At 44.7% G+C, this 20793-nt stretch overlaps 2 protein-coding genes across 7 annotated transcripts in view; both read right to left on the bottom strand.

Moving 5' to 3' along the window:
• The window catches only part of DPY19L3 (dpy-19 like C-mannosyltransferase 3), a 77728-nt gene extending 66474 nt beyond the window's left edge, over positions 1–11254 (bottom strand). For 3 of the 6 annotated variants that reach the window (XM_030299625.1, XM_030299627.1, XM_030299629.1), the window contains exons 1-3: positions 11073–11253; positions 9235–9376; positions 6494–6627 (exon numbers count right to left, since the gene is read on the bottom strand). In XM_030299625.1, coding sequence (XP_030155485.1) covers positions 6494–6627; positions 9235–9337 — 237 coding nt within the window. In that variant the 5' untranslated portion in view covers positions 9338–9376; positions 11073–11253. Of the gene's footprint in view, positions 1–6493; positions 6628–9234; positions 9377–11072 lie in introns of all 6 variants that reach the window. The other 3 variants (XM_030299626.1, XM_032591505.1, XM_030299628.1) reach the window with 2 other exon arrangements.
• Positions 11255–11602: 348 nt separating this feature from the next.
• LOC115502114 (60S ribosomal protein L23-like) lies at positions 11603–20747 on the bottom strand. The gene is given in 5 exon segments (XM_030297319.1): positions 11603–11831; positions 18516–18609; positions 19898–20067; positions 20069–20223; positions 20225–20747. Coding segments are annotated over 5 exon segments (777 nt in total). The 5' UTR covers positions 20354–20747.
• Between the last annotated feature and the right edge of the window lie 46 nt (positions 20748–20793).

Genomic DNA, 20793 nt, shown 5'->3' with positions numbered 1-20793 from the left:
ACAGAACTACCCTATGATCCAGCAATTGCACTATTAAACTTTGTATTAAGTAATACAAAGCTACGAACTCAAAGGGACACATGCACTCCATTGTTTACAGCAGCACTACTGACAACGGCCAGATTATGGAAAGAGCCCAAATGTCCACTGACCGAGGAATGGATAAGAAGAGGTGGTGCATACATACAACAGAATACCACTCAACCATAAACGAGACCGAAGTCTTGCCATTTCCAATGACATGAATGGAGGTGGAGGGTATTATGCTAAGTGAAGTAAGTCAGAGAAAGATAAATACCCTATAATTTCAGTCCTATGTGGAATTTAAGAAACAAAACAAATGATCACAGGGGTTAAAAAAGAGAGAAGCAAACCAAGAAACAGACTCTTAACTATGGAGAAGAAACTGATGGTTACCAGAGGGGAGGGGAGGGGATGAATGAAACAGGTGATGGGGATTAAGGAGCACATTTGTTGTGATGAGCACTGGGTGTTGGTATGAAAGTGATGAATCACTATACCATACACCTGAAACTAATATTACACTGTATGTTAACTAACTGGAATTTAAATAAAAACTAAAAATAAAATTTAAAAATATGCCAAGAAAGGATAGTATATATACATTTCCCATGACCACTTAAAACCAACATCTTCTCCTTCGTTCAAATACTAATGCTGTTATGATCAGCAACTAACATTTAAAATATCATTCTGGGGGCGCCTGGGTGGCTGAGCCAGTTAAGCATCTGACTTTGGCTCAGGTCATGATCTCGTGATTCTTGGGTTCCAGCCCTGCGTCAGGCTTGGTGCCGACAATGGAAAGCCTGCTTGGGATTCTCATTCTCTCCGTCTCTCTCTGCCCCTCTCCCATCACACTTTCTCTCTCTCTCAAAATAAATAAACTTAAAAAAAAATCATTCCGAACACATAAACTCTATGATTTGCCTGTTTCAATATGTTTTTTAATATTTATTTATTTATTTTGGGGACAGAGCTGGTTCATGCTTGCTTAGTGCAAAGCCTGACGTAGGGGCTCGATCTCACAACTGTGAGATCATGACCTCAGCCTAAATCAAGAGCCGGATGCTTAACTGACTAAGCCACCCAGGTGCCCCTGTCTATATTATAAGCAATGTTTTTACTCTCTGAATAATTACAATGAATTCAAAGTATTCAGAGATCAAAGTATTTTCATGAAAATTAGCCTAGCCAGGGCACTTGGGTGGCCCAGTCAGTTAGGCATTTGACTTCTGATTTCAGCTCAGGTCATGATCTTGTGGTTGGTTCACTGGGTTCAAGTCCCACATTAGGCTCTGCACTGACAGTGCGGAGCCTGCTTGGGATTATCTCTCAAAACAAATAAATAAACTTAAAAAAAAAAAGTAGCCTAGCAATTTTAAGTTATAACCCACAAGTACAAAAGGAAAACAGATTTACACTTCTCAAGTATTCCCATAATCCCCCAATATGAAAATGGTGTAAGTTACAGGAGTAAAATTTATGAAGGCATATATAAACTCGGAAAATGAGCTTTTCCTCTGACTGAGCAATGTCTTTGATCATTAATGGTTACCAGCTTCATGGTTTATTCACAGAAAATGTTTACACATTTTAAAATTCAGTAAAATGTAAAATTCAGCTCCTCGGTTGCAACAGCCACAGATCAAGTGTTTAGCAGCTCCATTTGGCTCGTGGCCACTGTACTGAACAGTGTGGAAAAAGATCATTTCCTTCACTGCACAGAGTTCCACTGGACGGCACTGGGTCTATGTGATCGAAGATGAAAAACAAGCCAAATGCCCACGCAGAGGTACCATCAGGTTTGCATAACAGTCGAAACATCTGAGGATTCCTCTTGTGATGCAGAGAAAACAAGTCTGTGCTATAAGCCATTGCTTGAATAAAGAGAAGAAGATGCAATAAGACTGAGCTCAACTGTACATTTCAGGGATGGAGGTGTCGGTGGGAAGAAACCTGTTAGATTCGAGTACGTTCCTGTTTTATAGCTTCTTCCAGATGGTATCTGAGGCAGAGACAAGAAACTAGCCTAGGGTCTCTTTCTCACTCTGCACACTCCTCCAACAATCTTGCCCACACGTCTATAAGCTGGTAATATGAAAATGTCCATTTCCAACACAGATGGAACTCCTGCCTCCACATCCGTGGATCCAGCTCCCTTTACTCCATATCTCCCTCCTTGGACTGTTTCGAAAGTGACTCATAACGTATCCAAACATGGATTATCATTTGCTGTCTCACCGTCCCCTCTAAAGAATTTGGCTGGCCTTTGTCTCTGGTTCCTGGGAGGTAGCCAATAAATCCTCGAATTTCCCAAGTGATAACAGCATCTTTGTCATTCACAGTTGGTTCCTCAGGACCACCTCTGATAGCGTGTTCTAAGGAGATGACTCAGGATGGGGGCTGGCCAAGCCAGAAAGACCAGAAATGTGTGATCAGAGGGTTGGGGCTTGGAGCCAGCTGACACCGACCCAACCTCTGGGGAGGAGAGGGAGCTGGAGATTGAATTCAACATTGTGGCCAAATGGTTCAATCACACCTACATGATAAAACTCCAGTAAAAACTCTGGACACCAGAGGCCAGGTGAGCTTTCTTGGTTGACAATAGTCAACACACTGTCATACACTGATGTGCCAGGAGAACAACATGTCCTGACTCCACAAGGAAAGGACAATGGAAAGTCTGAATTTGGGGACCTCCCCCCACTGTCGACTTTCAATGAGTCTCTGCCTTTCACTGATTCTGATTTGTATCCCATTGTTGTATTAAAGCTATCATCATACGTGTAACGCTTTCCTGAGTTCTGTGAGTCATTCTAGTGAATTACTGAACCTGGGGGATAGTGGGTATCCCAAAATTTATAGCCTACTTATGGTCAGAAGTCAGGTGGCCTGAGAATCCCCAAACTTGTGACTGGTATCTGAAGTGAGGGCGGTGTTGTAGTGGGCTGTGCCCTTAGCCTGTCAAGTCTGGCTTAACTCTGGGTAGCTGGTGTCAGAAGTTACTCCACTGCCCAGACCTGTTCCTCCCAACAGGGTTCAGCATCACAGTGAATGGTATGTCCATCCAACTATTCAGCTGCTAATGGGAGAAAGTAGATCACCACTGATGATTCCTTCCTCCCAATCACCATCCACACAAATGATGAATCGATAGATCCTTCTAAATCCACCTTCTAATAAACTCTGAGTTCATCCACTTCTCTCCAGCATGATCTGGTCTTTTCCTCTCTGGTCCTGTTCTCCTTGTGCTCCTAGAGTTCTGGCCACATGTGCCTTCTCTCTGATACTCGGGCTGGACGAGTTCTGTCCTACCTTGCGGCTTTTCCGGTTGTTGTTCCCTCCGCTTAGGACGTTTTCACAGATCTTAGCTTGGCTGTTCTTCTTAGGATTTAAGTGTTGATGTATGTCTGGTCTTCAAAATGGTCTGCTTTCCCTCCCCATAACTATGTCACCACCCTGTTTGGTTTCTACCATAGGACTTATTTCTTGTTGGTTCCTGTTTCTTCCCTCCTCTTTCAACAGAATTCAAAGGCTGTTTTCTCAGGGCCTAGATCTGTGTCTGGTGCACAGATGGCGTGCGTTTACTGACATCCAGGTATTACCGAATCCACTGAATTGGATTTTCTTGGTGGTTGCCTCTTCCCACAGTGCTGTCCTCCTCAGATCCACTCTCCACGCTGCAGCCTGAGCCATCTTTCTAGCACGCCAAGACAATGACACTGCTGTACCTTCATGATCTCTGTTTATCATCCCTGTACATTCTCTCTTCCCATCTGTTCTCCAGTCAGGCTGACTACTGCCAACACCTTCAACGCTCTCAACGTTCTTGCCTCTCAAAGTTCCTGCACATGTCCCTTCCCTATGACATTCACTTCTCCTCCCCAATTTGACTGGTTAACCTTTCTCATCCTTCAGGTCTCCTTAACCATCACTTCTTCCAGAAAACCTTCCCTGAGCGTCCAAAATTGGGTTAGGCTACCCCTCCTCTGTGCTCCCGCAATGTCTTTCCCCAGCAAGGTATTGATTTTGGATGGGCTGTAATGTCTGCCAACTTGCCTGTACCCTCAAGGGTGTGAACTCCCTGCAGGCAGGGGCCTTGTTGCAGTTGGAGGTATCGCTACAACTGAACGCAGTCCCTGCAGGTATACTATAGGTGCTTAATATGCATTTACTGGATCAATTTATTACACTGGAAAACCTGCTGGCAAATTCATTAGTCTCTGTTATTCTTTCCACGTTCCCCATGGTGTTTCAATAAATGCTACCCACAGAAGGGGTGTTCCATAAACACTAGGTAAAAGTATAATGACTTCTTTAACCTGGTGAGAATAAAAAGGAAAATCAAGGGTGCTCAGGTTTCTTGATGATGGGGTGTATTTATTTAAGGTTACTAGCAAGGCCACCTAAAAACTTTAAAGAGCTAAAATTACAATTTGAAATTAAGCCATGTGACCTCTTTTAGCATCTTCTCCTTACTTACCACACAGTTACTAACATTTAATTTTAGCTATATGCCCACACAGGGATATTTCTGTCTTTATTCAAAATGTTGGTGTTGATAAATAAGCATAAGATTGTTTAGTTATAGGGAATCTGTTTACAAGCACTCTATTAAAGAGATATAGGCGAGGGACGCCTGGGTGGCTTAGTTGGTTAAGAGTCTAACTCTTGGTTTTGATTTCGGCTTAGGCTTTGAGCATCGAATGTGCTTGGGATTCTCTCTCTCTCTCTCTCTCTCTCTCTCTCTCTCTCTCTCCCTCCCTCCCTCCCTCTGCCTCTCCCTGACTAGCGCATGCTCTCTCTCTTAAAATAAATAAACATTTAAAAAAAAACAAATAAAAAAAGTAAAGAGATATAGGTGAGTGAAATTTTTCTTGACAAGAAAAACTACCCACTGTTCCTGAAAGGTAAGGATTATTCTTTGTACCATGACATTTTTGTGTAAAAATATATACATAGATACATTCTACACCTATAGAGTAAGAAGGACAGGTTTTTAAAATAAACATACTATAAGTTATCTGTATAAATTAAATTTGTCATTCAAAGTAGTTCTCTTTGGTTTTGTTCTTTTTTTTAAAAATTTTTTAGTATTTATTTTGAGCGAGAGAGAGACAGAGCATGAGCAGGGGAGGGGCAGAGAGAGAGGGAGACACAGAATCCGAAGCAGGTTCCAGGATCCGAGCCATCAGCACAGAGCCTGACATGGGGCCCGAACCCATGAGTGAGATCATGATCTGAGCCGAAGTCAGATGCTCAAGTGACTGAGCCACCCAGGCGCCCCTAAAGTAGTCCCCTTTGGAGACTCATTTCAGTAATGGAACCAAAGTTCAAAATATTTTGGAAAACTCTCTTTGAGAACCATTTTACTTTTTTTATTAAAATTTTTTGTAACGTTTATTTATTTTGAGAGAGAGAGAGAGAGCGTGTGCGCTCATGTGTATGAGCAGGGGAGGGGCAGAGAGAGAGAGAGAATCCCAAGTAGACTCTATGCTGTCAGTGCAAAGCCTGAGACAGAGCACGATTTCATGAACTATGAGATCATGACCTGAGCCGAAATCAAGAGTCAGATGCTTAACTGACTGAGCCACCCAGGTACCCCGAGAACTGTTTTAGATTCTGCATTGATTCTTTTGAATATTCACCTATAAATATTTGACCTTTGATAGTGAATTTTACCTTTATAACAACTAGTCATAAGAAGCCACAATAGTAAACAGGGTCAAAGATGATGACGCTTGGGATAAAAAAACAAAGTATATTTGGATTGAAAACCCCTGGTGATATAAAAGTTTCCTTGCTTAAGTGATATGCTTGTTTTGAAAACAATGGCAAATTAAAAGACATCTAGAAATGTTTAAAAAGAGAAAAGAAGAGAACAAGGAAATTGGTGTTTAAGAAGTCACAGACCCTCCTGAGAATGTGATGAAAATAATGGTTCCCCGACCCTCTAACCACTGCATGTACAATTAGAAAGGTAGGAACACACTGAGGTCGTCTATGGAACCAGATTAACACTCCATGGTTTAGAGGACTGGCTTTTGATTTTTTTATTGTGCCCAACAGAAAAAAATATATATATACTGTGAGCCAGCTTGTACATACATACATATAATTAACAGTTACACAAACAATTCTCAACCCTAGTGTATATGATAATATCCTCTTGTATCTTATTTTAATTACGAACGTTACTCATGATTTACTGCACCAATTTCACAACGTACAGTGGGAAAATACTGGTTTAGAGTTACTGTCCCATAACCTAGAGCAAGTTCATGAAATGAGAAAACTCACTGATGACAAACATTCTGATGTTATTTTAAATAACAAAGTCTACGCTATAGGCAAACCTTTTAAGACGTTAGATTCTTTACAGCAAAGCAGCATTATCTTGGTCCTTCATCTACACACTTAACTACTGGAGATACTGATGAGTAAATCATACAACAGTAATAGGATGCCATACCTTAATATTAGAAAACCATAAGTCATTTTCATGTAAAGTGGCCAGGTAGACAGATGTAAGAAGTCCAATGCAAAGGGCAATGGTTCCACCAACCATAAATGACAGAAGCTTCCATAATCTTCTACTGGTACCACCTTTTAGAAAAAATAAATAACTAAGTCAGTAAACAATGTAGAATTTAATAGTGCCACTTCAGACTATCAAGTATGCTAACTTCCAACTGCCTGTCACTGGCGAAGCTTCTATTGCCAGGAGACAGTTAGGAACTCCTTTCTGTGACTCCGGAGACCTGTTTTCATACTTCATTACGGTTTTTACCCAACGGTATCTAATTGCTCACTTGTCCATTTTGGCAGAAATTGTGAGCTTATTCATTACCTTAGTTATCTTAGTACCTACGGTCTGTGTTTGGCATAGTTTAATAACTGTAGTTCAACTGTGAAGTTTGTCAAATGGAGGAGTAAAGTGGGGTGCAGGTCTAGGATATAGAAAATCTTTCAGATGATCTATGTATAATTTGTGATTTATTCATTAAAAGCTACCAAAAAGCTTGACTACTTAAAATTCAACAACCCATCGGGAGAAAAACATCCAAGTTAAAGGACACAAATTAGGAAAAAAATATTCATGGCACGTATAAGAAAGCTTAAGTATCCTCAATATGGGATGAACACCTTCAGGATTAAAAAACTAAATATTTCGGGGCGCCTGGGTGGCGCAGTCGGTTAAGCGTCCGACTTCAGCCAGGTCACGATCTCGCGGTCCGTGAGTTCGAGCCCCACGTCAGGCTCTGGGCTGATGGCTCAGAGCCTGGAGCCTGTTTCCGATTCTGTGTCTCCCTCTCTCTCTGCCCCTCCCCCGTTCATGCTCTGTCTCTCTCTGCCCCCCAAAAAAATAAACGTTGAAAAAAAAATTAAAAAAAAAAAAAACTAAATATTTCAGTTGGAAAGAGATTACAGAGACAAACAGGCAATGCACAGAAAAAAAAAAGGGCCAACAGACAGACAAAAATATTCACATTCATTAGTATTAAAGAAATGCAAATCAAAACAATGGGCTACAATTTTTTAGATGCTGGTCAATTTGACAGCTTAAAAATGTTAACGCTGTTTTAACAAGGGTACAAAATGAGTAGTTTTCAAACACTGCTAGTAGGAGAATAACATGGCAGCTCTCTGGAACACGAGAGGGCAGGAAGTTGGAAAAGCTACCAAAACGAGCATACCATTTGACCAGCAATTCCAAATCTTGGCATATAACCCCAAATAAAGTTTAAACAAACATTTGGCCACAAGAACATTTACTCTAGTTCTGTTCGTATAAGTGAAAGGTTTAAAACCACTTATTCAACCAGGAATTCTTAAATCAGTTATGCTATAGCCACACAGTGACTACACCAGTAACATTTTTAAAACACATTGACTGACTTGTGACATGATTGGAACATAATAAAAGAAATGTAGCAAATTACAAAACAGCCAGGATCCCAACATTGTAAAACCATGTGACTGCTTGAAGGTGTGCCTAGGCAAGAACACCATCTCCACAGCAACATCAAGTTTCATGGATGACAGTCTCAGGATGGGTTTGTTTGTGGGAATACTTTCTTTCTTTCCTTTTTTTTTTTTTTTGCTTTTCTTTAGTTTTCAGGGTGTTTTTTTTTTTTTTCTGACATGAATAAATATTGCCTCAGTAAAATGAAGAATCCTCAAGTTATGTTTTAATCTTAAAAAAAGCAAACTTGGGGGCACCTGGGTGGCACAGTTGGTTAAGTGTCTGACTCTTGATTTCGGCTCAGGTCATGATCTCACGGTTCATGGGACTGAACCCCATGTCAGGCTCTATGCTGACAGTGCAGAGAATGCTTGAGATTCTCTCTTTCAAAATAAATAAGCATATAAAAATAAAAAGGCAAACGTGAAGTTACATTGTGTAAGTCTTCAGAAAGTACTCTATCTTGTCCAAAACTGCTTATTTATCGGATGGTTGAATGGTTTGACTTCTCAGTACAGATTTATTTTATAAAACTGCTCCCCCCAAATTACTAGCTCTGGCTGATAAGAATTAACATGGCTGAGTTAATATGAATTCTGTCAGATATCCAAAATGGTGAAGAGACAAGGAATTTTTCATGCTTATTTTTAAAAATCCTTGACCATGCTTAGTTAAGAAAGCAACTCTGGACTGGGGAAGTTCATAATTAAGGTCATTTGATGTACACTTAGCAAGAATCTTCAGCATTACGTAAACAACTTAACCAAGTTCTGACCACCGCTCCCTCACAAACCAAAGGAGAAAATGTCAGGAATTCAAATAAGGAATAAAAAAATGTTTGATTCATCTTTCAATACCTTAACGAAATGAGAAAGTCACCCAAGCTAATGCCGTCTAGAGTGAACAGCATACACAAACCAGAAAAATTAGAAACAGACTAAAATCTGAAGCATGGGGGAAAGCATTACTTTAGAAAGTCAAAGATTGGCAAAACCAGAACCCACTGCACAGACAGGTGACAAACAAGGGGTTCCAATCAGAGCTCTGTGACCTTTTATCTGGTCACAACTGTGAAACCAGGATCATCAAACTGCAGTCAAATCATCTGTCAAACTAAAACATCAGGGTATTAGAACAAGTTTCCTCAAATGTTAGGGCTCACCAAATCTGTACCCTATTGGAGAGTGATATTTTAATATTGAAGAAATAATAGCAATCCAAAATGCTGCTTTAATTAAGTCACCTACCAGATGGCAATTTATTTTCCAACTTCACATTTGCTTCTTGCGCTGCATAATCCTCAGGAACTTCCGTGGGTTTTACTCCTTTTCTTTGCCTGATGGATATCATGGTGTCAAAGACTTACGTGCATTGTTCTTCCAACCACTCCTACAAACAACATAAAAGTAAACCGCCCATCCATACGCCAGTACCGTCTCCCCAACACACGCTTTGCTCCTCCTCTGTGACTTGGAGCCTTGTCCCTGGCTTAGCATGCCCTCCCACTTTCCCATCAAATCTTTACCAGCCTTCAAAGCTACTGTCAAGGCACAACACAAATATTTACTTAAAACCTATTATTAAGAGTTAAGAATACAGGTAAGCATCCCAGACAAGCCCCTGCCCTTCCTCCAAGAAACCTTCCTCTCTCGGTTGTGCCAGCCACTGCTGATCTTTCTCCTTCCTGAGCCACTGCAGTTACCACGCAATTGGTCACATAATTATGCAGTTTTATATTATGTTCCACAGTTCCATACTATTCGGTAGTAAATCTGTTGATAGCCTGATTCTGAAGAAGTGAAATATTGTTTCGTCTTAGGTATCTGAATTTATATACCGACGTTCTTTAAAACAATTCACACTGGAAACTTTACGAATATGCCTGAGTGGTGATGGCAGCGGGGGTGTGCCAATCAGGGCAGCTGCTATCCCAGGGAGCAACAGTGGGAGTAAAGGCAGGGTGCAGGAGCCTGGTTTGGAAGCAGTGAGTGGGAGGCGAGGGAGTGGTGGCAGTGAGTAAGCTGGCGACGGTCCCCAGGAACATCTTGCTTCACTCCTCTGAATAACGAACAGCGTTTTACTAATTACTATTAAATATGACCAGTTACCGGACACGATTGTTTGGGCAGTTTATTAATAACCAACTTGCTCTAGAGAAAGAACAATCCAACCAACCAACATTATACAATTTATTCATTCATTCATAAAAAAAAAATGTGAGACGCAAAAACAGTACAAGCACCGAAAATGAATCTGGAGCAGCGAGGCAGGAAAAAGGAGTGTTAGGCAAAGCCGTACTGCATTCATTAGATGGACTTATCCCCCAACTGGATAACTTGGATTCTTAGCCAAGAATCACGTCCTCCTAAGGGCTCAGGAAGGAGTTGTAAATATCCCACATCGGATACACTCTAACAAGTCAGGACAGAAGGGCAACAAACATTTCCGCGCCAACTCTGTGTCGGGCAATGCGACAATAGCACCAACTGGGGAAACAAAAGTTTCCCCATAATGAAAGGGAATGCCATCTTCGACGTTGGAAAAGGGAAGTGAGAGCGATGCTCGTCCTCTACTCAGAAGGACCAGCACGCACAGAGCGACCGGCCACTGCAGGGCACGACACTCAGCTTCCCGCCGCACCCCAGCCTCACAGCGCCGAGTGTCCCCACCGGGGACAGCGGCCGCCCAAGTTCAGACACTTGCTCCAGCTCGGCAGAGCCGCGCGGCCGCGGAGGTCAGCACCAACCAGGCCCTCCCTCCGCCCGCGCGGCAGGAGCCCGAAGTGGCCCGCGAGCGCCGCCCCGCCCCGCCCTCGGCAAACTTCCTCACTCCCGACCTGCCGCCCCCCGCCCCGCAGTTCGAGCGGACCCGCGAGCGCCGCGTCCCCCACCCTGGCGCCCCAGGGCGCCGCGGGGCCCGGGCCGCGCCCCCCGACTGCACGACGCGGCGGGCGACCCGTAGGCTCCCGCTCGTTGCGGCTGATTCGGCGAAACATCGCAACGCAGGGCGCAGCCCGACCAGCCGCCGAAGCCTCGCACCCGCGCGTCCCCTCGCTCCGCCCGCGGCCCGACACGCAGTCACAGACCTGCGGCCTCAGCCGTCCTGGCGCGCAGCTCCGGGCGGGGAAAGAGGCCGGCCGGCCGGGGGTGCCGAGGGCCGCGCAACTGCCCGCGATGCACCGTGAGGGCAGGGAGGACCAAGCAGCGGCCACCGTGCAGCGACGGAGCTTTGCGCGACACTAGAGAAATGGGGGACTGGGGGGCGTCCGCGGCCCCGAGGAAGGGGCGCGCCAGGGAGGCCGGGCCGCCGCGGGCGCGCCCATAGGTCCCGGGAACCGTCCGTCAGCTCGAGTCCCCGCCCTCTCCAGGGGCGCCCCGCCCAGTCTCGTGCGGCGCCGGCCGGAAGGAAGCGGCACACTTCCGCTCGCCCCGTCCGCCCCGCCCGCCCCGCGCCCAGCCCCTGCGTGCCCCGAGCACACAGACCCCTGACCCGCGCGGCGCTGCCGCGAGCGTACGCTGCTGCTCTACTCAGCCGCGGGGACGCCCGCCAGCCCCAGGGCAGAGCGAGAGGTGGCCACCCGGGGGAGGAGGGGCCCGTCTCCGAGGAAGGGTCGCCTCAGGTGTGCTTGCAAGAGACCGCGAAACCTTTTGCTTGTTCCCGTAGCTTCCTGCTCCCGGGTGCTGGTGGATGCGGGGGGCTCGGTGAAGGGTCTGGCGGACTGAAGCAGTTGACCGCTCGGGCCTCTCCCGCCTCCCGCGTCTCAGGCCTGTGGCGCCCTGTTTGCAGGTCTTGGCAGCCCCCCAGCACCCAGTGGCCGCCGGTGTGTGCTTGGAAGGCGCTTCCACTGCGGTAGAGAGCACCCGCAGAGACACTTTGGCCTCTCCGGAGACTCCCCCCACCCCTGCCGTTGGGGTGGGGGCGGCGCGCCCCTTCCTTAATCTTGCCTTCAAGGATATGCTTCTCTTGGTCTCCAGGACTAGAGTGAAGCCTTTTTTGAGGGCAGGTACTGTGCTTTTACCTGGGTATCTTTTCTTTTTATTTTTTTTCTTTTTTTTTTTTTTAATTTTGGTTATTTATTTTGAGAGAGAGCATGAGCAGGGGAGGGGCAGAGAAAGAGAGAGAGAATCCCAAGCAGGCCCTGTATTGTCGGCTTAGAGCCTGACTCTGGGCTCGAAGTCACGAAGCACGAGACCTTGACCTGAGCGGAAGTGGGACCTTTCACAGACTGAGCCACCCACGCGCCCCTACCTGGCTACGTTTCTTAATCACACTGCATAGAAGGGTAGATGAAGCCTTCTGTCAGCAGATGCCCAGGCCACATGTTTAATTGATTTTTGTTAAGGAATGGTCGTCTGGGTCCTCCACCTGTGAAAAGACTGTCCATCTGTCTAATTCCAGCACGAAATTATTTTATCCAGGAAGTCAGTCACCCCTGTTGGGTATTTTCTCCTCCTCGGTGCGTCTGTTGCTATTAATAACAAACACACATTCTGTGCGAATGGATTGAGGTATCTGCTGGGTGGCTTTAAGAAAAATAAGTGTCAGCTGTTTTTTCAGATGGCATTTGTCATGTTTTAACTTGATTGCTGGTGTCTTTGATGTTCCAGACTTGAGAGCAGAGCTTGTATTTGTAATCCATCTTTTTCGCGTTTAGATGCCTTCCATAAAATACTTTTGGGTGCTTAATAAATACATATGTGACCTGATTCCTCCTTAAATAGAATTTTCCCCCCTCTTATTGTATATGGGGTTTTTTCTAAGATTGTGTATTTCTAAAATTGTATGCTCTGGGGAAGAATGTGTCTGTGGTGCAGTGTATGCCCCTTGAGTAAAGGAAACAGTCCTCAATAACAGCTTTTTGTTTTAGTATTAATGAAATGGTTTTTCCAGCAAGATAAAGCTTTGAGACTTACTTTTAAAAAGTATCTACTGCTGAGGGTTAAGTCTTCAGAATTAATAAATCAGTTAAGAATGAGTCCTGGGGCGCCTGAGTGGCTTAGTCAGGTAAGCATCCAACTTCAGCTCAGGTCATGATCTCGAAGTTTATGAGTTGGAGTCCCGCATTGGGCTCTCTATTGACAGCATAGAGCCTGCTTTGGATCCTCTGTCTTCTTCTCTCTGCCCCTCCCCTGCTTGTGCATGCGTCTGCGCGGTCAAAAATAAACATTAAAAAACATTAAAAAAAAAAAAAAGGATGAGTACTTAGCTTTGATACAGTAACCCTGGGGGTGATGGGTAACTAGCAGGCCCTGCCCTCAATGAGCTCTGGTCATGGACTGACTCCAGTGGTGTTCAGGAATACTTCTTGTTTGCATTATTTCTTGAAATCCATATGGGTTTCTCCCTGTTGTGGCCCGCAGTAGTTAAGCTGTGGTCTTGTAGAATGGTGCAATTCAAACTGTGGTCTTGGGGACCTGTGGCATCACTGTCACCATCTCCAGGGAGGTTGTTGGAAATGCAGATTATCAGATCCTGCCCCAGACCCACTGAATCATAATCTGTAGGGATGGGGTCCAATAATCTTTTAAAATGTTCTCCGTGTGAGTCTGTGCTCAGTAAAGTTTGAAAGCCACAGCAGAACCTCGCTATTCAAAATGTTTGTGGGCCAGGGGTATCAGTATCGCCGGGGACTTTCTTAGAAACACAGGCTCTCAGGCCCTCCCCTACTGAGACCTACTGAGCCAGAATCTGCATTTTACTATAGTCCCCAGGTTATTTGTACATCACACTTGGAGAAGCACCACACCAGAAGTCTTGACATCCTTCCTATAAAAGTACTCCACCTTGGGACCGAGGGAGAGCGCTCTTTTTCCTATCTGATATACAATGTTCTGTTTTAAATTGCTTGGCTTAGTGGTGTGACCACTGTTGATCACGGTGGTATCTTCTGTGACAGTAGACTCCTGGTGTTCCTATTAACCTTTCTGGCATTCCTTTTCAGTCTCTTGTAAACTCTTCCTTTTCAAAGCAACAGTTCTCTGGTTCATGGCTCCATTGTCCACTAATGTCCTGATGGCTCATACGTTTTTATGTCCAGGCATATATTCCCTGACCTCCAGGTCCCATGTGCCCACTGACTATTCAACGTTTCCATGTGTGTAAGCATCTCAAACTCATTAAAACCTTTTTCTAATCCCCAACCTGCTCTTCATCCCATGTGCCCCATTCACCTAATTGCTCAAGTCACAACCCCAGGAGCCAAACGTGGTTCCTTCCTGTTGTGTAATCCACGTATCTAAACATGGAGTCCTATTGGACTTTTTCCTAATCTCTCAGAAGCTCCCTGATTTTTCTCCCCCTCTATTGCCATCCCCCCTAATCCAAGTTACCGTTCCTTGTCAGGATCACTTTAATGGTCTCCTAACTGATGGCCTGACCTCCATCCCTGCCCCCTGTCCTTGTCTATTCATTCCACCCTCCTTGTAATAACCAGAGCGATCTTACCGGCTTCATATAAAAATCAAGCTCCTTAACACAGCTTGGAATGACTGCCATGAATCGGCCTCCATTTATCTCTCCAGCCTCATCTCACTTTCCATTCATAAATTTCTGTTGGAGGTTTTGCAAGTGTCTCCTTGCACTCTCTCTGACCTGACTAACATGCCAGTCAGTCTTCAAATTTCCCAGTTTCAGCAGTAGCCCCTCTTGGATCGGTCACTTAGGGGCCCCCAGCCACCACATTGTGAGGACATTCAGCCAGTGGAGAAGGCCACTTGGGCAGCAACCGACCTCCAGCCAACAACCAGCACCCCTTTGCCAGCCATGTGAGTGAGCCACCTTAGAGGAAGGGTCTGCCAGCTCCAGGGCAACCTTCAGACACTGCAGCCTCATGAGAGGTCCCGAGCCAGAAATGCCCGCCTGCCACTCCCAAATATCTGACATGGAAATAACAGGAAAAGAAATGTTTACTGTTTTAAGCCATTCAGTTTTGGGGTAATTTTGTTACACAATGATAGGTGATCAATCCCGTAATATTCTTCTGTCGGGGTGGGGGGGGGAGGCGCCTGGGTCGCTCAGTCGCTAAAGTGTCCAACTCGATTTTGGCTCAGGTCATGATCTCACGGGCGTAGGATTGAGCCCTGAGTTAGGCTCCGTGCTGATAGTGTGGAACCTGCTTGGGATTCTCTCTCTCTCTCTCTCTCTCTCTCTCTCTCTCCCTCCCTCCCTCCCTCCCGTTTGTGTGCTCTCTCTCTCTAAGTAAATAAATAAACCTAAAAACAATTGCTCTGCATGGATATATCATAATTTTATTTAACTATTCCCCTCTGATTGGACATATAGGTTATTTTTTAGTTTTATCCTATTACAAGCAATGCTGTCAAGAATATCCTTATATTTATGTAATTCTTTAGGACATATTTCTGGAAGTAGAATTGCTAGAATTCCTGTTTTAAATTATGATAGGGCACCTGGGTAGCTTAGTCAGTTGAGCATCCGACTTTGGCTCAGGTCATGATCTCGTGGTTTGTGAGTTCGAGCCCCAAGTCGGGCTTGTTGCTGTCAGTGCAGAGCCCGCTTCAGATCCTCTGTTCCCCCTCTCTCTTCCCCTGCCCTGCTTGTGTTCAGTCTCTCTCAAAAATAAACATTTGAAAATACTATGATAAACATTGGCAAACTACTTTCCAAAAAGGTTAACGATTCTACACGTCCACCAATGCGTGCTCCCTGCTTATCTCTTTGTGCCTTTGCCAACAATCCAACAACGGATATTTTTAGTCATTGCCGATCTTATGTGACAAGTGAGGTCTCACTTTTGTTATTATTATTACTAAGTAGGCTTCACACCCATCTCAGAGCCCAACATATGGGGCTCAAACTCACGACTCTGCGATCAAGACCTGAGCTGAGGTCGAGTTGAGCACTTAATCGACTGAGCCACCCCGTATCCTATCAGGTGCCCCGAGGTATCATTTAAATGCTATTTGTGAGATGGAGACAGTTGTATCAGGGGTTTATTGGCTGTTTGTGTTTCTTTTTCTATGATTTGTCTTTTTGTGTTCTTTGACCAGTCATGGATTTAATCTTGACGTGAAGGGATTATTTACAGATTATAGAAATGAACTTTTGGTCACATACCCTGCAGAGGTTTCCTCCTTATTGTATGCCTCGTCAGGTGTCTTTTGTTATGTAGCAGTTTTTCCATTTTTATATTGTCAAATCTATCACCTTTCCCTTTATAGCTTCTGGGTTTTTCTATCATGCTTAGGAAAACCTTTCTCACTGCAAGATTGTAAAATTTTAAAAATACTTTCTTCCAGTTTTTAAAAATATGGCATCTTTTTAATATGGGGTGAGATGGCGGTCTGATATAATTTCTTTCTGGCTGGTTGGTCAGCTGTTTCCCCATTATTCTTCGAATTACCTGTATCACATACTAATTCCTGTATGTATATGGCCTGTTTGTTAACTATTATGTTTAAGTGACTTTAAAAAGGAACTCTGTGCAACAGTTCCACATATTTGTAACTACTGTTTCTTTATAGAAAGCCTTTCATACTTGCGAGAACAAGTGCCCCCTTTATTATATTTCTTTTCTTTTTTTAAAAAAATTTTTAAAAAAAATCTTTATTTATTTTTGAGAGAGAGACAGAGTGTGAGCAGGGGAGGAGCAGAGAGAGAGGGAGACCCAGAATCCGAAGCAGGCTCCAGGCTCTGAGCTGTCAGCACAGAGCCTGATGCGGGGCTTGAACTCATGAGCTGTGAGGTCATGACCTGAACCAAAGTCAGATGCTCAACCGACTGAGTCACCCAGGCGCCCGCAGTATATTTCTTTTAAACACATGTCAGGGCATCTGGGTGGCTCAGTTAGGTAAGCATCCGACTCTTGATTTTGACGCAGGTCATGATCTCACGGTTCATGGGTTCGAGCCCTGCATCGGGTTCTGTGCTTGTCAGCCCAGAGCCTGCTGGGGATTCAATCTCTCCCTCTCTTTCTCTGCCTCTCCTCTGCTCTTTCTTTCTCTCTCAAAAATAAACACTTCTTAAAAAGTCACATGTTTTGGCAAGTTTTACATATCTGTTGGCTCAGATGAACTCCAGCCATTTATCAGTTTCCAACAAAGAATCTATGGAGGTTTTTACTAGAATTGTATACAATTGATAGGAACGTTTGGGCAAAGTGAGATCTTTTTAACACTGTATGCTATTATAGGAACACCTATTCATTTGGAGACAGTTTGGCCAACCACATATGTTTTTCTAACAGTGCTCTCATGCACTTCGTGTTTTTCCCTCTTGTCCACAAGGGTTGGCTTTTCACGTGTCTTGATAAAGGAGCAGACTTTTGCTCGCATACCTTTATCAGATAAAAAAGTTTGTCCTCTCTGTGTCAGTGTATACACATACATATATTTAACTGAGGTAAATACAAAGGGAAGTCCTAATATGTTCTGCCTGCATTCCACTGGATTGTTCTATACACCCCTTATGTACAACCCACACCAGAGGCTGCAGACAGGCTGTGCCTGCAGCATCCTTTGGAGCCTGGCTCGGTGTGCTTCGTCTTGGGGAACCTGTGCCGAGTCAAGGGTCCACTTCCTCAGTGCACACAGATCATTACAGAGTTGCACAGGCATTGACGTTACACTGGAGTCCTTCCCTGTGAGATTCTTTAAAAAAGGCATTATGGAATATTGTTAGTGTTGATTTTTTTTTTCTTCCTTTGATCAACTTTGTATTAGATTTGTAGTGGTTTACATAGCGGAATTCAGGGGTGCTCGGCTGGCTCAGTTGGTAAAATGTATCACTTGATCTCAGGGTCATGAGTTCAAGCCCTGCATTGGGTGTGGAGCCTACTTAAAATTAAATTAGATCAAATTAAAAATGGTGAAATTCATAGGCAGATTAGCTAGGTGCACAATTATCTGACTTTTAAAGTTAACAGTATTTTTTTTTATGTTGATTTTTGAGAGAGAGAGCATGAGCAGGGGAGGGAGCAGAGAGAGGGAGGGAGACACAGAATCTGAAGCAGGCTTCAGGCTCTGAGCTGTCAGCAACAGAGGCCAACGCAGGGGTCAAATGCACGAGCTGTAAGATCATGACCTGAGCCGAAGTTGGACGTTTAACCGACTGAGCCACCCAGGCGTCCCTAAACTTAACAGTGTTTAAGCATTACCAATTTGGTTTCATTTGCCTTAATACCCAATACTCTTAGCTCTACTTGTCTGTTATTCCTACCTACACCCCCCTTTTTTTTAAGTTTATTTATTTTGAAAGAGAGAGAGAAAGAGCATTTATAAGCAGGGGAAAGGTGGAGAGAGGGAGAGAGAATTCCAAGCAGGCTTCTAGCTGTCAGTGCATAGCCCGACCTGGGGCTCAATCCCACGAACCGTGAGATCATGATCTGAGCCAAAATCAAGAGTTGGACGCTTAACCGACTGAGCCGCCCAGGGTCCCCATCCCCTTACACCTTCTTTTCTAATTTCCATGGTTAGAATAATGTCGTACTTGTATATTTCAAATGAGGACATGAATAGTCAAGTTATTCAATTAAAGCAGATGGTGATGCTTTATCACATAAGCTTCTTGCCAAATGTGATGATTCCTAGATGTTGGCGGTTCTAGTCCAGTGGCCTTGGCTGGTCTTCCCAGTTTGTTCCTTTGGACTGCTCTAATGTCATCCCCTGCAACAGGCATAACACAACAGGTGTCTAAAACTCCTAGAAGTACACATTTCCTACCAACAGATGCCAAAGCGTATTGTCTGGCTTGGGAGTTCTGTTTTTTTCTGTAGGAAGAAGTAGGAGTTTGAGCCAGAAATGTATATGTTTCTAACACTCTCAAACTAAGATATTTTATTCTGCCTTAAATTGTGGCTAATCTAGCACTGGGTTGGATTTTCATGAAGTGTTCTTCTGCGACCCTCCTGGGTCCCCCCATGAACATTGGTAAGTCAGCTTGAAGGACTCCTTATGCATAAGAATTCACAGGTGGGACTGTCAGCCAGGACTCACTGGACCCCCAGCAGCTGTGTAGACTGTACTGGGTGGATTCAGTGCTTTTGTGATCCTCACATGATGGAAGAGCAGATAAAGCCATCTTGGAGAGGGTTTTTAATCAAAATCTCTTGACGACCTTTTGCATTTTTAGTCTGGACCAGAAACCAGAAAGCTGAGTTGGTCATAGTATCTTACTCTCCCCACAACTATCATCAACCAGGTCATTTACATAAGCGCATGCATTCTCCATGGTAATACCCACCCCCCCACCCCCACCCCACCCCACCCCACCCCACCCCCCCCCCCCCCCCCCCCGCCATGGGGAGGCAATTGGTCTGGGGAGGGGTTGAAAAAAAAAATCCTACCCTTTTTATGTATCAAGCACAGATACACAGTATATCTAAGGTATTCAAATTTCAGGGGTTGGGGAGCTGATTAGGAAAACCATAAAAAGGGCTCCTTAGGGTGGTGATAATGAAAAAAAAAAAGGTTGAATCACTGGTATGGATTAAGTTTTGGTGGCTGGAGCACTACCTACACCCTGGAGATACACTTTCCCCCTCTTTATTTGTTTTGAGAGAGATCGAGGAAGGGGGAGAGAGGGGGTAGAGAGAATCCCAAGCGGGCTCCTTGTCTGCTCAGAGTCTGATGCAGGGCTCTGTCCCATGACACTGGGATCAGGACCTGAGCTGAAACCAAAGTTAGATGCTCAACCGACTGAGCCACCCAGGAGCCCCGCTGTGCTTTTCCCTTTAATGGATTTTTTTTTTTTTTTGGCACGGGGCGGGGGGAGGGAGCAAATAATTTAAAATTTTTATCAAATTAAAAATCTTTTTTTTGTTTTTGAGAGACAGACAGAAACAGAGCACGAGCAGGGAAGGGGCAGAGGGAGAGGGAGACACAGAACCTGAAGCGGGCCCGTGAGATCATGACCTAACATGAAGTTGGACGCTTCACCGACCGAGCCACCCATGCGCCCCATTAAAAAAAATTTGTTTTGATACACCAAAAAATCGTGCAATGCTGCCAGCATTGGATGCAGTCCTGGCCCACAAGTCTTCATGGTCCTTTGCAGCTGGTCCTGTGATAGCAGAACCCTTCATTTCGCCTTTGTTGTTTACTATGATTTCTGTGATATCCTTAGAGAAACATGCCATCTTTTCTCCGGTATGACTCTCGTCGAATTACCACCACTGGATGTACCTTCTTCCTGAGCTCTGGCTTGCCTTTCTTCACTGTGGCCATCACTGTGTCCCCCACAGCAGCAGCAGGAAGTCTGTTCAGTCGCCCCTTGATCCCCCATCACAGAGATGACGCACAGATTTTTGGCTCCTGTGCTGTCAGCACAGTTGATATCGCCTCCTACTGGAAGACCCGGGGAAGCTCGGAATTTCCCACCAGACCACCCACCACGTCCGCGTTTTGACATCTTGAACGCTGGACTGTCTTTTAGATGTGACGTGACCTGTCTACAATATTCTAGGGACTGGGAAATAGGTTTTGACTTTTTTGGCGTCTTTGGAGGGATAGGATGTTTTGTTTTGAGTGCTCTTCCTCAAGACACAAGCCAGCATGGTTCTTCGGTTCCTTCCAAGGTTGTAAGAAGAACAAGGTTGTCACAGAACGCATCAACTGAAGCAACCACTGCTGAGCCCCTAGACGGCCAGGCCCTATATACACATGGTTATGAACTTTCACAGCAACCCCACAGGGCTTACGTATTACCACCTGTTCTACCGAAGAAGAAACGGAGTCTCAAAAATGCTTGAATGCCTTAGGATCACGTGGCTTGGAACCAAGCATGGTCCAGAACTGCCAGGACTTGACGAAGTATTTTGTAGACCATCTCATTTAATCCCCGCAACTCTA

Source organism: Lynx canadensis, chromosome E2, assembly GCF_007474595.2.
Source record: "Lynx canadensis isolate LIC74 chromosome E2, mLynCan4.pri.v2, whole genome shotgun sequence".
NCBI lineage: Eukaryota > Metazoa > Chordata > Mammalia > Carnivora > Felidae > Lynx > Lynx canadensis.
Note: the sequence above shows the minus strand (reverse complement) of the source record. Positions and strands in the feature narration are given on the sequence as shown.